At 34.3% G+C, this 18,830-nt stretch overlaps 1 protein-coding gene across 3 annotated transcripts in view; it reads left to right on the forward strand.

Annotated features, from left to right (window-relative positions):
- Positions 1-1,063: 1,063 nt before the first annotated feature.
- Positions 1,064-18,830, forward strand: part of TRUB1 (TruB pseudouridine synthase family member 1) — a 33,614-nt gene continuing 15,847 nt past the window's right edge. The window contains exons 1-3 of one of the 3 annotated variants that reach the window (XM_074295687.1): positions 1,066-1,518; positions 4,865-4,960; positions 14,218-14,273. In XM_074295687.1, the coding sequence (XP_074151788.1) occupies positions 1,203-1,518; positions 4,865-4,960; positions 14,218-14,273 (468 nt within the window). In that variant the 5' untranslated portion in view covers positions 1,066-1,202. Of the gene's footprint in view, positions 1,519-4,861; positions 4,961-14,217; positions 14,274-18,830 lie in introns of all 3 variants that reach the window. The other 2 variants (XM_074295686.1, XM_074295688.1) reach the window with 2 other exon arrangements.

An 18,830-nucleotide genomic window follows, 5' to 3' on the forward strand; every position in this document is an offset into this window, starting at 1 on the left:
TGGAGAACATTGACTGGGGACAACTGACCGGGACACCTCCTAGAAGCCCTGCTGCCATCCCCCACACCTCACGCCTCACCTCCTGGCATGGAACCCCAAATCTCTACGACCCTTGTCAGCTCAAAGCAGTTAAAGAGGAGATCGACATCCCTTTTCCCACATGCATCTGGAGGCGATGGTTTGAGGGGGGAACAAGATGAGGGGACCCCGCTACTCTGAAGATCTTTGGAGAAAATCTTCAACCTTTCCTTAAATGAAGGACACTGCCCCAAATTTTCTTTTTTTCTTAAATGAATTTAAGTCTCAACTGTTTAAGGGGGAAACTGATGGGGGTTGAGATTTCTTTCTAATTGCCCAACCCATGGCTGACCTTGATTCACAAATCCTGGTCAAAGGCACCCTTTGAATATCCAGGCCCAGCCCCACCATCAGCTCAGCTTCTCCCAGCCCTCACCTGATCTGAGCTAACTGAAAAGCCCGCCAAGAACTTAGGGGTACTGCCCATCATCTTCTAGGTATAAAAGAAACAAACTGGAGTGCTCTCTTTTCAGGAGCCCTTCCCCCAACACGTGGTATCCTTCCAGCCATGTAAGGGTTCCTGCCCGCCCAGCGGCCACCTCTGGCCCTGGCGTCTTTCTAACTGAACTTTACTTCCAAATCCCTACAATAAACCTTTTATTTATCAATCTAGGTTTTCGGGCCTGTAAATTCATTTACAAGGGACATTACGCCTCATGGGATTATCTATGCACCGAGAAATAGGGTTCCCCCTTTCCTTTCCTCATTAGTGTAAGCAGGAATAATGAATGGACTGACAAGTGGGAAGCATATTTGAATAAAAAAAAAATAGCTCATTTTAAGGGCAAAGGTGAAGGAAGCTTTTTCTACAGGCAGCTTGGTGCATTTTTCCCCTCAGTGGAGAGGAGAGCATCAGATGCCACAGAAAAAACTGCAATTCCCGTCACACCCCTGGGTTCATGGTGGCGGACCTGAGCCGCCCTAGGAAGCAAGCAGCGAGTTCTCGGGGATTCGCGGACTACAACTTCCAGCAGCCTCTGCGCTGTCGGTGGAGCCTCCTGGGAAAGGGGAAGGACTATATTTTTGTGGAAGCCCCAGCAATTCAGTTGGCGGTGGTTGTGGCGCTCCCTGGATCGCGTCATCAGCCTGCGCTTCTCACTTGAGGAAGAGGTTTCGGTTGGAGCATGATGGCCGCCTGCAAGGCGGTGGCAGTCTCGGCAGCAGTGGCGACAGCGACAGAAAGGGCCGAAGAAGCAGCAAAAGCAGCCACCACGGGGACTGCTGCGTCGGCGGCCGCTTCCGCCAAGGCCGCGGTACAGTCCGCCGTGAGGAAGACGGAGACGGAGGCCTCCACAATGGCTACGGCGGGAGCGGCGGGGGCCGTCCGCTCGGCTGCGGCCGCCAAGCTGCTGTCCCTGAGCGGCGTGTTCGCCGTGTACAAGCCTAAAGGCCCCACTTCGGCCGAGCTGCTGAACCAGCTGAAGGAGAAACTCCTGGCAGGTAGCGCAAGCCGGGGTTCGGGCGCGGGGAGGTAGCGGCGGCGGCGTGTGCGCAAGGCGGAGGGGGGAATCGGGCTTTTCCTACGCTGACCTTTTCTGCAAGCGCGCCTCGGGGCGCCGCTGTCGTGGCCAACCCCTTGGCGGCCCTGGCACGAGACAAAGGAGAAAAATGCCGTGAAGGGAGGAGGACCTTGCAATGAATGGAAAGGGAAGACGAGGGCCTTTTTGTAGCCTAGACTACGCGCTGAGCCCGACCACCTGTACACCACTCGTTCTCGCTTTTCCTTTAAATAATTAGCTCTGCGGAGCCCGAGGCCTTCGGTGCTTGGAAAAAACGAACCCAAAGCAAATAGACGTCGTCCCGGTTACGCTTGCTTTCTTACCTTAGATTGTAGATATTTCTAACTGATAGAGGACCGAGTCTTGTGCAGCTGTATTGTTCGCAGAACTTTTTTCTTTTCCTGGCCTTATACATGCTATAGAAATTTATCATAGTGGTCAAACTTAGGGACCCGGATTGTGCAATGTAAAAATAGCGTATGTAGGTCTGTGCATCTGCCGTATTTTTCATAGAATCTTTTTTTTTTTTTTCTTAAATGCACAAACACCCAAAAAAAAAAAAAGGTTCAGAAGAAGAGGCTTTGTTTGGGTAAAAGGATCAGGAAAAACTTTGTGGAAGAGAAGCTCCTTCTTAAGATCATAACTTTATGTAATTGGAAAGGATCTTAAAGATCGCCTAGTCTTAACCCTTTGATTCTACAGATAAAGAAGCTGAGGAACAAAGATCAAGTGGCTTATCTTAGGTCTGACAGACTGTAAGTAGAACAACTAGAGTGAACTAGTTCATCTTGAAGGATGGATATGATTATGATTAATAGAAAGGGAGAATAGAGCATTCCAGACCTGGGAAATAATGTGAAGAAGTTGGGAAAGAATTTGGAAAGCATTTGGTTTGAACTAGAGAATGTAGTGGGTTAGATGTAGGAGGATGCGCCGTGGAAAGAGTTAGAAAATCTGATGTGGTAGTCTGACTCCAACCTTTATAAGTATGTATTTTTTAATTTTTCCTGAGACATTTGGGGTTAAGTGACTTGCCCAGGGTCACACAGCCAGGAAGTGTTAAATGTCTGAGGCCACCTTTGAACTCAAGTCCTCCTGAATTCAGGGCTGGTGCTCTATCCATTGCGCCACCTAGCTGTCTGTCCCTGGTATGTATGATTTTAGGCAAATTATTAGACTTCATTGATCCTTAGCTTCCTCCTCTTAAAAATGGGAGTAAATACTTGTGCTACTTATGTAGCATCACTATCTTATGTGCTGAGGAAAGTAATTTGTAAACTTTTTAAAGACTATATAACTGTTCTTAATAAGGTAAGGGAAATGATAAAAAGGTTGAACTGATGGTAGTCATTTCAGTTGTGTCCAGCTCTTCATAGCTCCACTTGAGGTTTTCTTGACAGATGTTAGTGTGGTCTGTCATTTTCTTCTCTGTCTCATTGTACAGATGATGTAATTAAGGTAGACAAGGTTAAGTGATTATGTGGTGGCACACAGGGTCACAGAATCTGAGGTCAGATTTGAACTCAGGAGAATTAATTTTCCTGATTCCACCTTCTGCACTTTTTTCTTAGGCGGTTCTGAGTGGTGTCCACTTGCTATTTACTTGCCCCATGGCCACCTGAGGTTCTAAAGTGCCAGGGGGAGAACTTCAGACTTGATTGTTTAGGCAGTGAGAAAACAGTTCAAGGATTTGGAGCAGTAAAAAATGAATTCAGAGGACTAGAAAGATCCCAGGTATTCTGATTCCAAGGCTAGTGTTTATTCTCCCCCTGCACTTTCTCCATCCTCTTTTTATATCCTCTTATACCCCTAAACTTTTCAGAATACTAAATTCTTCTTGGAAATTACTTCCTTAAGAGTCTCAATCAGTAGTGTCAGAGGTGGAACTGAACTCGTCGTCTTCCTGATTTTAAGCCTTATTTGCTATCCACTCTGCAACGCTTCTGCTTTAATTTTATGAAGTTAAAATTGTTACCTCTGTCCCGAGGAACTCATCTAGTTATGTTTGGTTAAGAGTTCTCCCACCAATGATTTTTTTTTTTTAAGTTCTTAAAGATATTTATTAGCTTTAGATTATCTATATTTACCAATATGTTTATTCTCCTGGGTCCAATTAATAAGGTTATTGATCTAGAGCAGGAAGGAACTTTAGAAGTCTTTTAAAAAATCACCAATCTGTTCACGTACTTTAATCTAGATGTCTCACTCCAGCATTTATACCTTTTGGAGGCAGAAAGCAGAAAGATCCCATATATGCCAAAAATATTTGTAGCAGGACTTTGAGAAACAAAATAGATGCTTCTCAGTTGGGGAATGGTGGAACAGTCAGTATTAATGAAGCTATATGCCTGGCACTTTGCTAAGCATTGTGAATACAAAGGCAAGATATATTACTTGCCCTCAACATTATGTTTTACCTTGAAGTCAACATATCTGAAGACACACATTTAAGAAAACATGGTGTTAGAAAGGTTATTCATATGTTAATGTGATTTAGACCAGTCAAATTTTTATTCTAACTTGTAGATGAATCCTTTGTACTGAGATTAATTTATTTATTACTTGGGGAAGGTTGCAGATACTATAAGAGTCTGAAATATTTGGGGCTTAGAGGAGAAATAGATTGAGGATTTAAGTCTGCATGAAAAAATACTAGGCACTTGGAAGTTTGTGTAAGTATACTAAGTAGTTGGAGGCTATTAAAGACAAACTTACATTTTCTCCTAGAACTGGCAAAAACTTTTCCCTTTGGGTTATGAAGAGACTACTCTCAGAATTCCAAGCTCAGCTAGTTCTAGTAGAACTTGTCAAACTTGTCAGACTCAGTCTGTCATTGTTAATTGGTAATGTAATAGGCAATTCACTTAAGAGGGGCACTTATAAATTGGCTATTGCCCCAGTGATATGTCTTTTGGGCCTTATGTTGTGATATATTAACCATGTTATTTCAGAAATCAACAAAATTCAACTTGTAGTTGTATATTCTGTAAAATGAACTTATAATCTGTAAAACTCTTTACAATTTTTAGAAAAAAATGTGTTCCCAGCTCAACCAACTGATTTTACAGGTGAACTTTTGGGATGTAATTCATTTCTAATTCAGTAGGCTTCCTATTGCATTTGTCAAAATCTTTTGCTAGCAGCATTAATTATATTCTTGTTATAAGTTAGGATTGTGTGTGTGGTGTGTGTATGTTTGTGTTTTAAATAAATTGTTGGACTGTCTGACTTCATTTGAAGGTACACTGGTTGAATACTTTTATTAATTCATTTTTCTTTGATAGAAGCTGGTATGCCTCCTCAAGATGGCAACAAAAGGAAGAAACAGGCATTAAAAATTGGTCATGGAGGAACTTTGGACAGTGCTGCCACAGGAGTTCTGGGTAATAGATATAAGCAGAAATTTCATTTTTACAATGGCTTTCCTAGGTTGGAAAGAAAGGAAGTTGTTTAGTTTCATTTTAGATATATAGATTAATTTTATTTTAGAATCTTTCTCAACTTTTTTGTTACATAGGACACATGTTGCCATCTTAGCTTAAAAACAGGAAATAAAATAGAATAAAAAAATAAAAACTAGCCATTTGTTTGCACAAATAGGCCTTTAAAGAATAATATGATCTTTTTTTCTTACCTATGTCCAGTTTTTAAAAAAAAAAAAAATTATTTTCTTCAATTAGTTCTCATTCTAGCAAGAACTACTTGAGTTTTTAAGGAAAAAGTTTCTTTTACAGATAAGCTCCCATAGAGGACATTATTGTTTAAAGAAGTTAATAGAATTGATTGTAGTTTATTGGCATTAATAAACTGTGTTTATTGGCATTTGTTAGGCTTTGCAGTGCATACCTGGGTTTGAAAAAAATGTGTGTATGTGTACTATAGCAGTTAAAGCTAAAAGAAATCCCAACTCTTTAATTTCATTGCAAAATGAAGGTAATATAAGAAATAAAGCACATGTATACTTCTCAGTAAAAATCAGTGATAAAAACCCACTTTTTAAAGTTTTAAAACAAAACTCTAGATATAGTAGAAAAAACTTTTTATTGAAATAGAGAATTTTTAGGGGCAATTACATGGTACAGTAGATAGAGCACCAGCTCTGAAATCAGGAGGACCTGAGTTCAAATTTGGCCTCAGCCACTTAACATTTCTTCTCTGTGTGACCCTGGGCAAGTCACTTAACCCCAGTTGCCTCAGCAAAAAAAAAAAAAAAAAAAAGAAATAGAAAATTTTGTTCTCATTTTAAACAATTTAACCTTTCCACATTAGTCAGTTATTTTCAATTTTCCTCCTACTTCAAAGTTTACTTTTCAGATTATATATGTATTTCAAATGTAATTCTCTTTATTAAAATAATTTATTAATCAGTCACATGAGAGGGTTAGAATGGCAATTAAAAAGGGAAGTGAAGTAGAGTCATACTTTTGGGATCTTTACAAATCTTATGAAAAATAATTTTAGGAAAGGTGAAAATTTTAATTAGGAAGTCTTGATATTTTCACAAGTTAAAAAAATCATTTTTAAAAAAATCATACTATTATGCCATACTATCCAAGTTAAGTCAGTGGATAAATACACCTGTTTCAGCTTAGATAAATTAATTCTGCTTATAGTACCTTCTCTCATATAGGAAAATGTGATTAAATTTATTTCAGCATTTATTTAAAAAGCATTTATTAAGCTTTTACTATGTTACAGGATCTGTTCTTAGTGTTAGGGGTACAGACAGAATCAGTCCCAAAGCATATAAAGAATGAAAGCTGAGAAATTAATCTTGTAACAGTAGGAATACTGGAATACATCTGGCAAAGATTAATAGATGTGATAGGAAATTTTAAAAAAAATAATTGTTCTTTATAAACCTTGAGCTATAGAATCTTAGAAGAGTTGGAAGTTCAAATATCATATAGTCTAACTCATTCCTGAGGAGAAATTTTCTTTATTACATTCCCAACAAGTTATCTTTGTTCACTAGAGCCTAATTTTTTATGATCCATTTGGGGTTTTTTTGGCAAAGGTACTGAAATGATTTGTCATTTTCTTCTCCAAAACAAAACACAAGCTTTTAATTTTTTTTCTTCAATTTATAAGATTTTTTCCTACTCCTATTCCCACCTCTATTGACAGAAGAAAAAGGGAAAAAGCCCATGTAACGAATGTGCATAGTTAAGCAAATAAAATTTCCATATTAGCTCTGTTAAAAATGTGTCTGTGTTGTTATCACTTCATCTCCTAACTCTGTCAGGATGTGGATAGCATTCATCCTTGATCCTTTGGAATGCTAGTTTATTCTGTGTTGATCAGAATTCTTAAGAATTTTAAAATTACTAATTATTGCAGTATTGTTATAGTATAAATGAATCTTTATTTTTGTTCATTTGTCTCTGCATTAGTTTATCAAGTATTCCTAAATTCCCCTTGAACTGTTTCCTTTGTCTTTTAGCAACATGTAGCTGTTGCATTCACATATCATAATTTGTTCAGCCATTCCTCAATTGTTAGGAATCTGGTACTTTGCAACCATAAAAAGACTTGCAGTAAATATTTTTGTACATATGGGTTATTTTCTTCTTTCATCTTGTAAGTTATAAACCTCATAGGAGGTCAAAGATTATGTACAGTTTAGTAATTTTTTGAGCCTTGGTAAAAATTGCTTTCCAGAATGACTATTAATTTACAGCTTTAGTAGCTGCATTATTGATTCTATTTTTCCAAAGTCCTAACGTTTATTATTTTCATTTTTTTGGTCAGCATTGCCAATCTAAAGTGCATAAGATAGAATCTCAGAGTTGCTTCTCTTTCCATTTCTCTATTCACAATTCTGTGCTTTAAAAAAAAAAAATCATAAATATCTTTATTTCTTCCCTTGGGAACTGCCTATTTATTTATATTCTTTGACCAAAACTTATCAATTGAGGGTGGTTCATATTTTTATACATTTTTGAGTCAGTTCCCTTAATATTTTGGAAATAACACTTTTATCAGAAAAACTTGGTGCAGAGATTTGTTTTTTTCGTCATGTAACAGTTTCCTTTCTAATTTTAGCTGCATTGGATTTGTTTGTTGTAAGAATTTAAAAATTTTATGTAATGAAAATTGTTCCAGTGATTCCTTCTGACCTTTATTTTATTATGAACTCTTTCCCTATCCATAAAGTTGATTTCTTCCATGTTCCTTTAATTTGTTTATGATGTGACCTTTCAAATGTAGGTCATATATCTTTTTGGAATGATCAACAAAACTCTTGCTTGCTGAGTTTCTGCTGCTTATTCCTGATCTGATCTTTCTGGACCTCCCTTGCATTTTTACACTACCAGCTACCCTCTCCTTCTGGAGACTTTCTCATCTGATTTGTGGCACTGCTCTTCCTGGATTTTCCTCCCATCTAATTACTTCTCCATCTCCTTACTTGGTCCATTATCTTTCTTTGGATGTCCCTAAAATTGCATTCTGGGCTCTTTTCTTTCTCCTCACTTTGTTGGTATTCTCATGGGTTAAACAATCATTTCTATACAGATTACTCCTAGATCTGTATATATGCCTCTAGTTTCTTCTGAACTTCTTTCTGCTGCATATTGTCAACTACTATGTATATATGTGGTATATTCCTAGCTATTTATGTTAACATGAAAGACATTTCGAATACGTGTGTGTATGTATGTATATAAAACAAATAGAATAGTAAGCTTCTAAAGGGTAGAGACTTTTTATCTTTTTTGCATAGATGCCCAAAAATTTATCATCTGATGGCCAACCTATTAGATATAAACTCCTTTGCATTTGATTAGACAGCTTACTTGAAGCCTTTCAACTTCATAGAACCTTGATGATAAATAATCAAAGTAAGGTTTCTGTGAAACTTGTTAGTGTTTCCCACAAAACTAAATATGGTTTCCAGAAAGGAGTACTGTAAGTCTGATGTAGCTTGATTCAATAAGTTTAATTAGTACCTGTTCTTTGTGAAACAATATCGTGTTTAACTATAAAAGGTCTGTTCTGATGGATTTTACAGCCTAGTGACTAAATGGGTTTAGTATAGCATGACTAATCTTTTTTGTTCTAGATTTTTGTATTTGTTGTTTTAAGATGGCATTGACATTTTTGGCCACATCATTTTTTTTTTTTTTTTTTTTTTTTTTATACTGAGCATTGCAAAGTTCCCTTAAATACCTAATTTTTTTCCCTAAATTTTTAAAACTTGATCTTTTTCCTAGATTTCCTAGATTTCTCCTCTGATATCCATTTCCCTTCCCCCTTCTATGATCATAATTTTTTTTTTTTTTTTTTTGACTAAATGTTTTTATCTTGTCCAACTGGAAGTGGCCATTAGACTGATCCCAGCAGAGGACCTTTGATATACTCCATTTTCTGCCCGAGTTGGTTTGAATTTTTTTATGTAGACAAGTGGCCTTATTATTGTTCCTGTTTTGGGAGACACCTCTTCATTTTAGGACACCATACCTTCCTAGCAGCTGAGATTAAGGGGATGCACCATCACACCTAGCAGCAAAAATTAAAAAATAAAAGTTGAAGAAAAGAAAAATCAATTCTGAAAATGGATCACGATTTGAAAATATTTGGCATTATATGCAGTGTTTCACTCCTGTAGACTCTGATCTTAAAGGTCCAAGGGGAGGCAAGGAGGTAATGGAGCTCAGCTTATTCTTTATATTTTATTGGTTTGTGACTATTGTTGGTTTTTGCTTTTACGTTGTTGCAGTCATCTTGTACATTGTTTTAATGGTTCTGCTAACTTGGCCTTAGTTTGTGTAAATCCTTTGTTTCTTTGTATTCATCATATGCAGCATATGTTACTGCATAGTTATATTTCATTTCATTTATGTACAATAATTTGGTTAGCCATCAACAGGTATCTTTGTTGACATGATAAAGAGATTGGAGAATTTGGATTCAGAAAGATCTTAATTCAAATTTTGTGAGCTTGGGTATATCATAGAACCTTTATTATGTCTCAGTTTTCTCAGAAAACAAGCAAAGACCTTCAGGCAACAGGGAGGATTGCTACTGATTCCTCTCTTTTGCAGGACGGAGTTTCTGAAACTGGAAGAAAATGTGAAGACCACTAAAATAATAGCTGCTTACTATTGCTATGATTAAAAATTGGAAAAGATTGCAAAAAGGTGAATTTTTACTGATGATTTTTTTTTTTTCCAAATTTGTGCCAAAACCATTGTCAGAAGAAATTTAGCTAAATCTGTGAGTTTTGGATAGCTATATCAAATTCTAAAATATCCACCCCATCCCCATTCCTCCAACTGGGAGCCTTGGTAGTCTTGTACCCCAGGAGAGAATGAACTCTGGTAAAGATATTGCTAATCAGAGAATTAATTTGAAATTACAGGATTTTCTTCATACTTGGATATTGGAGTAGCCTTTTGGTTGGCCTCTGCCTCAAGTTTCTTCCTGTTCCAGTCTACCCTCATTTATCAAATTAATTTTATTACTAAATAGCAGATCTGATTATGTCAACCTCCCACTCCCACCTTAAGTCATCTCTAGTGGTTCCCAATCCTCACCAGAATGAAATATAGAATTATCTGATGTTTAAAACCCTTCTTGACCAAGTCTTTTACCTCTCCATCTTCTTTAACTTAACCCCCCCCCCCCAAGTTTGGGTTCCATGATCCAGTGACACTAGCCTCCTTGCTTGCTGTTCCTCCCATAAAACACTTCATTACCTAATTCGGGATTTTTTTCTGACTGATCCTCTGTCTGGAATTCTTTCCCTCCTCTTATCTCTTGATTTCCTTGGCTTTTTTCATGTACTAGCTAAAACCCAAGCTTCAAGAAATCTTTCTTAAATCTTTTTAATGCTAATGTTTTCTCTTTATTATCTCTTAATTCATCCTTTGTATAGCTTTTTCATACATACTTTGCTTGTTTTCTCCCCCATTAGACTGAGTTCCTTGATCAAAGACTGCTTTTTTGATTTATTTTTTTGTTGGTTTTGATTTTTTTTTTTTTTTTTTTTTTTTTTTTTGCACAGTTTCTGGGACAGAATAGGTGCTTAATAAATGCTTAAGTCCAATAGACTGCAATACAGAGAAGCAAGTAATGTCAAAAAAAGTTTTAAGAATTTATCTAAGAGATAGAAACAAACATGCTTCAGTGGCCTGGGAGCTTGTCTGATTTAAACCTGATAGAAAACTTATGAACTATATTCAAGAGTTGATTAAGAAAAATAGACTGTGAAAGATTTCATATCCAATATGATAAAAATTAGGTCTCATGATGAACAATTAAAGCATATTGTCAAGATCTTGTGAATTCAGTGCCAAATATGTAAAAAACTAGCGATTGCTGCAAAGAGAATACATCTTACATATTGAATTTTTTAAAGTAAATAAAGTTGTAAGATTTATTCTGTTAAATTCAATTATTTACTTTGCCTTAGTTGATTTGCACAGCACTGGAGATGCTTAATATTTGTATTTGATTAAGCCTTGTCTTTGACAAAATTTAAGTGTCTTTAGGGAAAGGCTATATCTAATGTCAACACACCGCTATTAAATCTTTTTTTAATCCTTTACGATCTAGTGTGAAAAGCATTTACACTTGATAGAGAAAATAAAAATTGATTTGTAAATGAGATCAGTTATTTTTATGGTGATTTAGTATGCTAACATTAGTATGCTAACAATCATTTTTTCTAGTGCCTATTACAATTGAAGGTTAGTCATTAAACTAAGGTGATGGTATTCACTATAAACATAACTATTGATTTTTAAGTTTGGTATTTTATAGTTCAGGAGGGAGTATTACAACAAGTGGAAGAGTGTGTGTTGAATATGTATTTAGGGCAACAGAAATTTCATGTTAACATTTATGGATTGCTTTTGCTGACCTTTTTTAATAGGTTTAAAAACAAAGATACTATTAAAATTGAGAAGTATGATGGTGATGATTCTGAATCCTGATTTAATTATGAAGTCTCATCACAAAAAAAAATTCTCATTTTCAAAGAAACAAAATTAATCTTAATTAAATTTTAAAAGAAATACATTTCCTATTTAATTTTTTTCCCCCAGTGGTAATAGTAGTGACCACAAAATAACCAATAAGATACTGAAACTACTTGCTAGTCTTCAGTTGACACTTCATTAATCAATTTATTTTTTTAAACATATAACTTTGGAATAGAAAAATGGAAAAGACAATGAAAGGTTTTTGAATGTAAAGGACCACATTTGGAAATTCTGTGTAATTAAATTGATTAAAGAGAGGGAGAAGTAGTTGTTATATTTGATGTTGGGTAAGGTTGAAATGAACACTTTTACCCTCAAAATTATCTCCTAGATTGGAGAGAATATAAACTGGCCACAGTTGTGGATTCTCTTTTATACACTGTGATCAGATTTATTTTCTTTCAATACCATTTAAACATTGTGTCTTACTCAGAAATCTTTAGTGACTATCCATTGATGATATGATAAAATTTCTAGCAACAGGGAAAAAGAGTTGAACAACATTATTGGAAAAAGCTCCTGTTTGATGCCACTTAGTGCCAGAGATGCCACTTAAAACCTAGCATGTACCTAGTGCTAGGGAAAACATCTCATGACCAGGTTGAGAACAGGACCAGGTTGTAGCTTATAAAATGAGGGAACCTAAACTCTTAAAAGCTCTGCTATTGAAACCTGCACAATTAAATTAAAATCTGATCCATAGTTGTTAGTTTCAGTGATTAACCAAAATTCTTACAGATCAATTAATAAACAGCAATCTAAATTTTCACAATGAAGTGAAAGAAGAATGGAGGAATCATTGATTATTCTAAGGTTTCAGATTTAGGGTGATAGATGTTGCTGACAAAGTGGCTAGAGTGATTATATTTTTTTCTCTGTCAGGCAAATTGGTATTGCAAGCTCTAGATGTCTTTGCTTTTAAACCTAACAATAACAACAATAATATATACATATAATTGAATCTTACATGTAAAAAAATTGCAATACTCTTTTCTCTTGGCACTTTTTTCTCCTTATGCTTCTCATAATTCTGTTGTATACTGCTTGTCTATATTCCCTTCTTCTCTTTTTCATTCTTACATAAGTCATACCCATTCCCAAAACGTTAATTTTGTTCAGTTAATTAAAAAACAAAACAAAACAAAAAAAATTTTGGTTATTAACTGTAGAAATTACCAGAGTTTCTTTTCTAATTTTACCTAATGATTAGCGAAATGTGCTGGCATAAAATGAACTGTTGCTTCAAATTGAGGAGCCAAGTGAACTCTAGCATAATTTTATATGTGGTTTATTTACTAGATGATGCAATGAATAGTGTGCCAGTCCTGGAATCAGGAAGACCTGAGTTTAAATTTGGCTTCAGAGGCTTACTAGCATTATATATAAGCATGATCAAATGAAATAATATTTGAAAAGGACTTTGCAAACTTTAAAATGCTGCATAAATGCTAGAAATCCTTATTATTGCTATTTAGCACAGTAGTTCTCAAAATGTAGCCTGTGAATTCAGAGCTTTCATTCCTAAGACCTCTTACAGGGAGTGTCCAAGAGGTCAGAACCCTTCATAATAATACTAAGATTTTTTTTTTTTTTTTTTGGTTAAAATATTCTTCACTTTTCCAACTATGTATCAGCATGAGGACAGATTTTCTTCAGATACATACCTGAATCAAAAGAATATATTGTAATAGATTGAATACAGAAGCAAATATTACAATTAAGCTATACATTTAAGAAATTTGGAAAAATATTGCTACTCTTACATAAAATTTTTTTGTTTTGGAAAACAGCTATTTTCATAAAACTATTTTCATATATGGGTTTATTTTTGTTATTTCCAAGTGAATTTTTTTTTTTTTTTTTGCTGAAGCAATTGGGGTTAAGTGATTTGCCCAGGATCACACAGCTAGGAAATGAGGCCAGGTTTGAACTCAGGTTCTTCTGACTTCAGGGCTGGTGCTCTATTCACTGCACTACCTAGCTGCCCCAAGTGAATTTTAAAACATTTATCTGTTTTAATGTCAAATAAAATAAATGTTGATAAGATATACATCATATTTTAGAATGTAAAAAGATTCTGAGGCAAAAAAAGTTTGACAGATGATGATTTACCATAGAGCTTCTGATGTAATTTTCTCTGTGTAATGTTGATTCCTCAGAATGTTGTTTTTTTTCTTTATGAAGTACTTCTGGACCTTAACAATTTTTAAATGGTCCATTAACCATGATGATGGTTTTACATGCTTAATAATGAATGTAAAAGACATCATCAAGCTAGACCACAGGCTATTATTTAGTTTATGTATTTTTCTTTGATATTCATAAGAAATTCTAGCAAATCTTAGAGTATTTTCATTAAAGTTTTTATTTTTGTAAAATGTAATTGTCAAAATTTAAGCCTCCTGCATTTTAACATACATAAAGATGAAAAAAAGTTGCATACATTTTCTGAAAATAGTCCTTTTCTCTTTTTTTGTTGAATGACAAATTTAACTGATAAAAGAAGTTATACCAAAAATTGTGCTGAAATAGTGTTTTTATTTTTTATTTTTTGTTTAGCTTAGTTTAGTAAATGGAAAAAAGACAATAACAAATGTGCAGATTTTTAAATCAAATCATCATAAGAGAATATCATATCTTTTTTTGATTTGCAGTGGTTGGAATTGGAAAAGGAACAAAAATGTTGACCAGTATGTTATCAGGTTCCAAGGTAAGAATGATGAATTTTATTAGTTTTTAACTACCCTTTCCTGATTTGTGTTGGTAATTTTTGACTAAGAATATGCCAAGATTCTTGGACCATATTGAAGGATAATAATAGAAAAGTGCAGAAAAAACCTTGCTGTTTTCCAAAAAAGTTTTTACATGTTAAAAAAAAAAAAAAAAAAAAAAACCACTGGCTTTTAAAAAAAGTTGGTTTGCCATGTTTCTCTCATACCTCCTCCCCAAACCTTGCTCTTAAAAAGTTCTCATTCTAATAATAGAAGACAATTTAAGAGGGTTTACTGCAAGGAAAAGTCTTGTACTTAAGCTGCTATGCAAGATAGTTACAAGGAGGAAGTTCTTAAGAGTATAGTGTACAGGGCAGGTGGTCTTGAGGGTGGTGTGGGAGGACAGATGGTAAGGTACTGTTTCACACATATGAATAGTATATATAGAAAAGCACAACCATAACCAGTTAAAGAAATCTATATAGTTCAAAAATAGCTAATATTTCAAATTAGTATTATAAAATAAAACTTTATCTCTGATAATTAAATTGTTTTACTAGAATTTGGTGAAATGTTTTTTGAAACTTGTTTTTATGTTAAAAAATAGATTTCATCAGTAGTTAAAACTATTTTGTTAGAACTTGGTTGGATAATAAAGTTTCATTTTTTAATCTGTTATTGTGTCTGTTTTAAATTCTTTAGTTGTTATGATTAACCTGGAGTCTGAATTTAAAAAAGTTTCAGTATAATGATTTTCTTTTTTAATCCTTTATGTTTTATACATTTAAAAATATTATTCAAAAAAGGGGGTCCATGGAAACTGTCAAAGGATTAGTCACAAAGAGAAAAAAAGTTAGGAACCTCCTATGGTCCAGCCATCTAATTTTATAGAATAATATATATGACATATAAATTAAAATAGGCTAGTAGAACAGCATCCATGAATACTTGGCTTTCATCTTGAGTTCTTTGTTGGTCATTGGTAGTTGGTAGTTGGTAGTTGGAGGGGCATGGAAAAGGATGAGAAGGTTCAAGGACAGAGGGAAAGGAGAATGGGACCTAAAGTTTGGAAGTTCAGGACCAATGGAATTCTTAATAGTGTTAATGCTAACAGGTGATTAACATTTTCAAAGAATAAACATAATAGGTGATAATACTTTTAAGCCAACTAAATGAACAATAAGATATCGCTAAAAGCTCACAATCCATTGATTTATTCTCTTTCTACTTTTGTATATGTAGCATTTTCTTTTCTTCCTTGTGGGGTTATATTATTTGTCTCTTCTTTCCCTTTCTTCCATGTCCTCTCTCTTTAATTTGCCATACTATTCAATTTATATATTTAAAAATATTAGTTGTATTTATTAAATATAATTTTATCTTCAACAATTTACACTTTTTGATATTTTCTTTTTTTTCTTCTTAATACTTCTCTCAATGTACTTCTTAACCAAGCTTTGCATCTGTGTTTTCATACCTTACCACCTCCTTTGTTCATTCTTTCTTATATTTGAAATATACTCCCTTTCCATTTTAGGCTGTTGAATTTCTCTCCATCCTTTAAAGTCTACCTCACATGCCAACTTGTCCAGGAAACTTAGCCTCATCCTTCTGATCAGTAAGGATCCTTATTACACATTGTTTCCTCCTCAACTCAGATCTTATATAACACTTGTATTGCAATTGTCTGGGCACTTTTCATATAATGTTGTCTACTTATGTGTTTACTATAATATTTACTTTTAAACTTTAAAGCAATATGTAGATTTGAACTTTTGTTATTTTATTGTATTTGGAAACTATAATCTCCAAGAAGGTAAAAATTGGCTTTGTGTCTCACTCCACAAAGTAGATGTTCATTAAGTATTTGCCATTGTTTTTATTAAATTAAAAATCAGTCAAGTTTAATCTTTTACATGTCTCTTTCTCCAAAGAAATTTTTAAAAAGTTGGTTTTGTTGTTGGTGGTGGTTTTTTTTTTTTTTTTTTTTTTAAACTTTTTGCTTGGATATCACTTTTTTTTTGGTCAGTAGTTATACACATATAATATACACCTCCTGAATTTACTTAACTTCATAAATGCAGATTTCCCAAAATAAATATCCTTATATCTTGATCTAGTCTAAGAATGACTTGAAATAATTAGAAATAAGCCTCAAATGTACAAAACCTCTAGGTTTTGCCAGAAGTATATGTAAAATACACTTGTAATATATGCAGCCAAATAGAGTAAAGGACAATTTATCTATACTGTGAACTCAAAGTATTAATATTTTCTCCCAAGTTTGTATTTCTTGGATACAGATGAAATTTTTGAAAGGAGCCTTATTTACTTCAATTCAATAAGCATTTATAAAGCATCTGTCATAAAACTTCAACAAACTTACATTATATTAGAGAGAGATTTATAGTTTTCTACTATGAGAGAGTTCTAATTTGTTGAGGGTTCCTAGGAATTCAGAACATTACTTTAAATTCTGTTTAATAACACATAGTAAAGGTAAATGAAAAGTTGCTGATTGGGTCATCCCTAGTCTGCCTCAATAAATGGACATGAATCATTTGGATTAATAAAGTCATTTTTCTGGCAATCAACAAACAGCAAGAACTATGATTTAAATATTTCTGGGTAATTTTGTGTTTGCTTAGTAAATACAATTTTTAAAAAACTTCTAGGTAAAATTGACATGATTAGTTAATGAAGTCGAGTAGTAGATTTTTTGGAGTAGTAGTTTTTTTGTTTTTTTTTTTAATCTAAATCTTGTTTACATAATATAGATGTTAAATCATTTGGTATTGTTAATGGTGCTAAAACATTACACTGAATTTAGGTGTGGATCGACCTGGGACAGGATTCTTATAGATTTACTTCATAAGTCTTAGGATTGAAGATAGGTTTCTGTAGGTTTTGGGATTAAGAGCCATAAAGAAGAGTTATATAGTATATAATACTGGTGTAAGGCCTCCACCCTTCTCTTCATGTGGAGTTACTTTTCATGTCACAAAAAGTTCTATTAAAGACTTAGTGGCATAGTGACTAGAAGATCAGCATTGGGGGTCAGGAAACTTTAGTTCAAGACCTGCCCTTGAAGGGTACTAACTGTATGACTATGGTCTTTAATCTCTCAGTTCCCGGGTAGTTCTGAGATTGAAAAGTACTGATTATCACTGCTTTGGAGGGAGATTTTGCTCCCCATTGGGAATTCTCCATCTAAATAAAATCATAGATGATAACAAAAAAAAAAACCCATAAAAACATGCATGACATTAAGGAGTGCCAATCCTAGAGAAGGTGAGAAAAATTTGCTGCCCTTTGTTGTCCCTTCTCTATTAGCTTCAGGAAATGGAAATTGTAAGAGTAGCAGAACAACCTGAAGCTAATAGACAGTGAGAAATAGCTGTATAAAAGTTAGCCATTTATACTATATTTATACTTTATAGCCATACTATAAACTATCATTAACAACAATTAGCTCTCTTTGTAATACTTTTTATTTGTCTCAGTTTAAGCTTTTCTTTCTCTATGAAATATTTTCTTTTTATTTTCAAAACATATGCATGTATAATTTGACATTAACCCTTGCATAGCTTTGTGTTTCAGATTGAAATATGCCTGCCTTCTTGGCTTATAGTCTCATTTAGCACTTTGAATTTCTTGGCCATTACCCTTCCTTGAAATATTTTTGTGAGGATCATAATCATTTGCCTGCTTTTTACATTCCTTCAGCTCCCATTCAGTTTTCAGGGCAAGAGAAGGTGCCATTTTTCTTTGTATTCCTAATACAAAGAGATAATAATAGAGCGGGGGGGGAAAATACATACATACATACGTATATATTTATGGAACAGCAGCTTGTATGTTCAAGAGCAAACTTTCAAAAAATATGAGTCATGTATTTGGCATCATTAATAGTAGCCATTTTAAAATTATTTAAAACTTTTCCTGGAAAGATTTTTTTAAGATAATAGTACTTCCTCATTGGTCACCACCTTCCCTATCCCCAGTCCCTCAGCTTGGGTTTTGCACAAGTAGTCTTTCCTGTATGTAGTATACCTCCACGCTCCCCCTTCTCCCCCCTCCCCCCCTCCTCCCCTGGTCTAAAATATAGTCCAGCTGCCATCTACATGACTTCACTGATTTTCTCTTTTCCTCCAAATGTTGAGGCCTCATTCACTCTTAATTTCTTTTTATGTATGTATGTATGTATGTATTTTATTGCCTATATGCCCACCATCTCTACCCTCCTATCATAATATACTCTCCTTGAGGTCATGGATTGCTGTGTATTCCCAGTTCCTAGCATAGTATCTTGTATATAGTAGGTGCTGAATGATTATTGAAATTTTGAGTTTTTCTGCTGATCTAAGAAATTCTACAAATATATCTTAAATAGCAAAAGTCCTTTAAAAACTAGTTTTTTTTTCAAAGGGAACCATTATCCCCCAGATGTAGTATATTGTTAGTGCATTAGTTAATTTGATTGTTTATATATATATATATATATATACATACATACATACATACATACTATTACTTGCTGGTTCTAGAAAATTAGC

This window comes from Sminthopsis crassicaudata, chromosome 2 (assembly GCF_048593235.1).
Source record: "Sminthopsis crassicaudata isolate SCR6 chromosome 2, ASM4859323v1, whole genome shotgun sequence".
Lineage (NCBI taxonomy): Eukaryota > Metazoa > Chordata > Mammalia > Dasyuromorphia > Dasyuridae > Sminthopsis > Sminthopsis crassicaudata.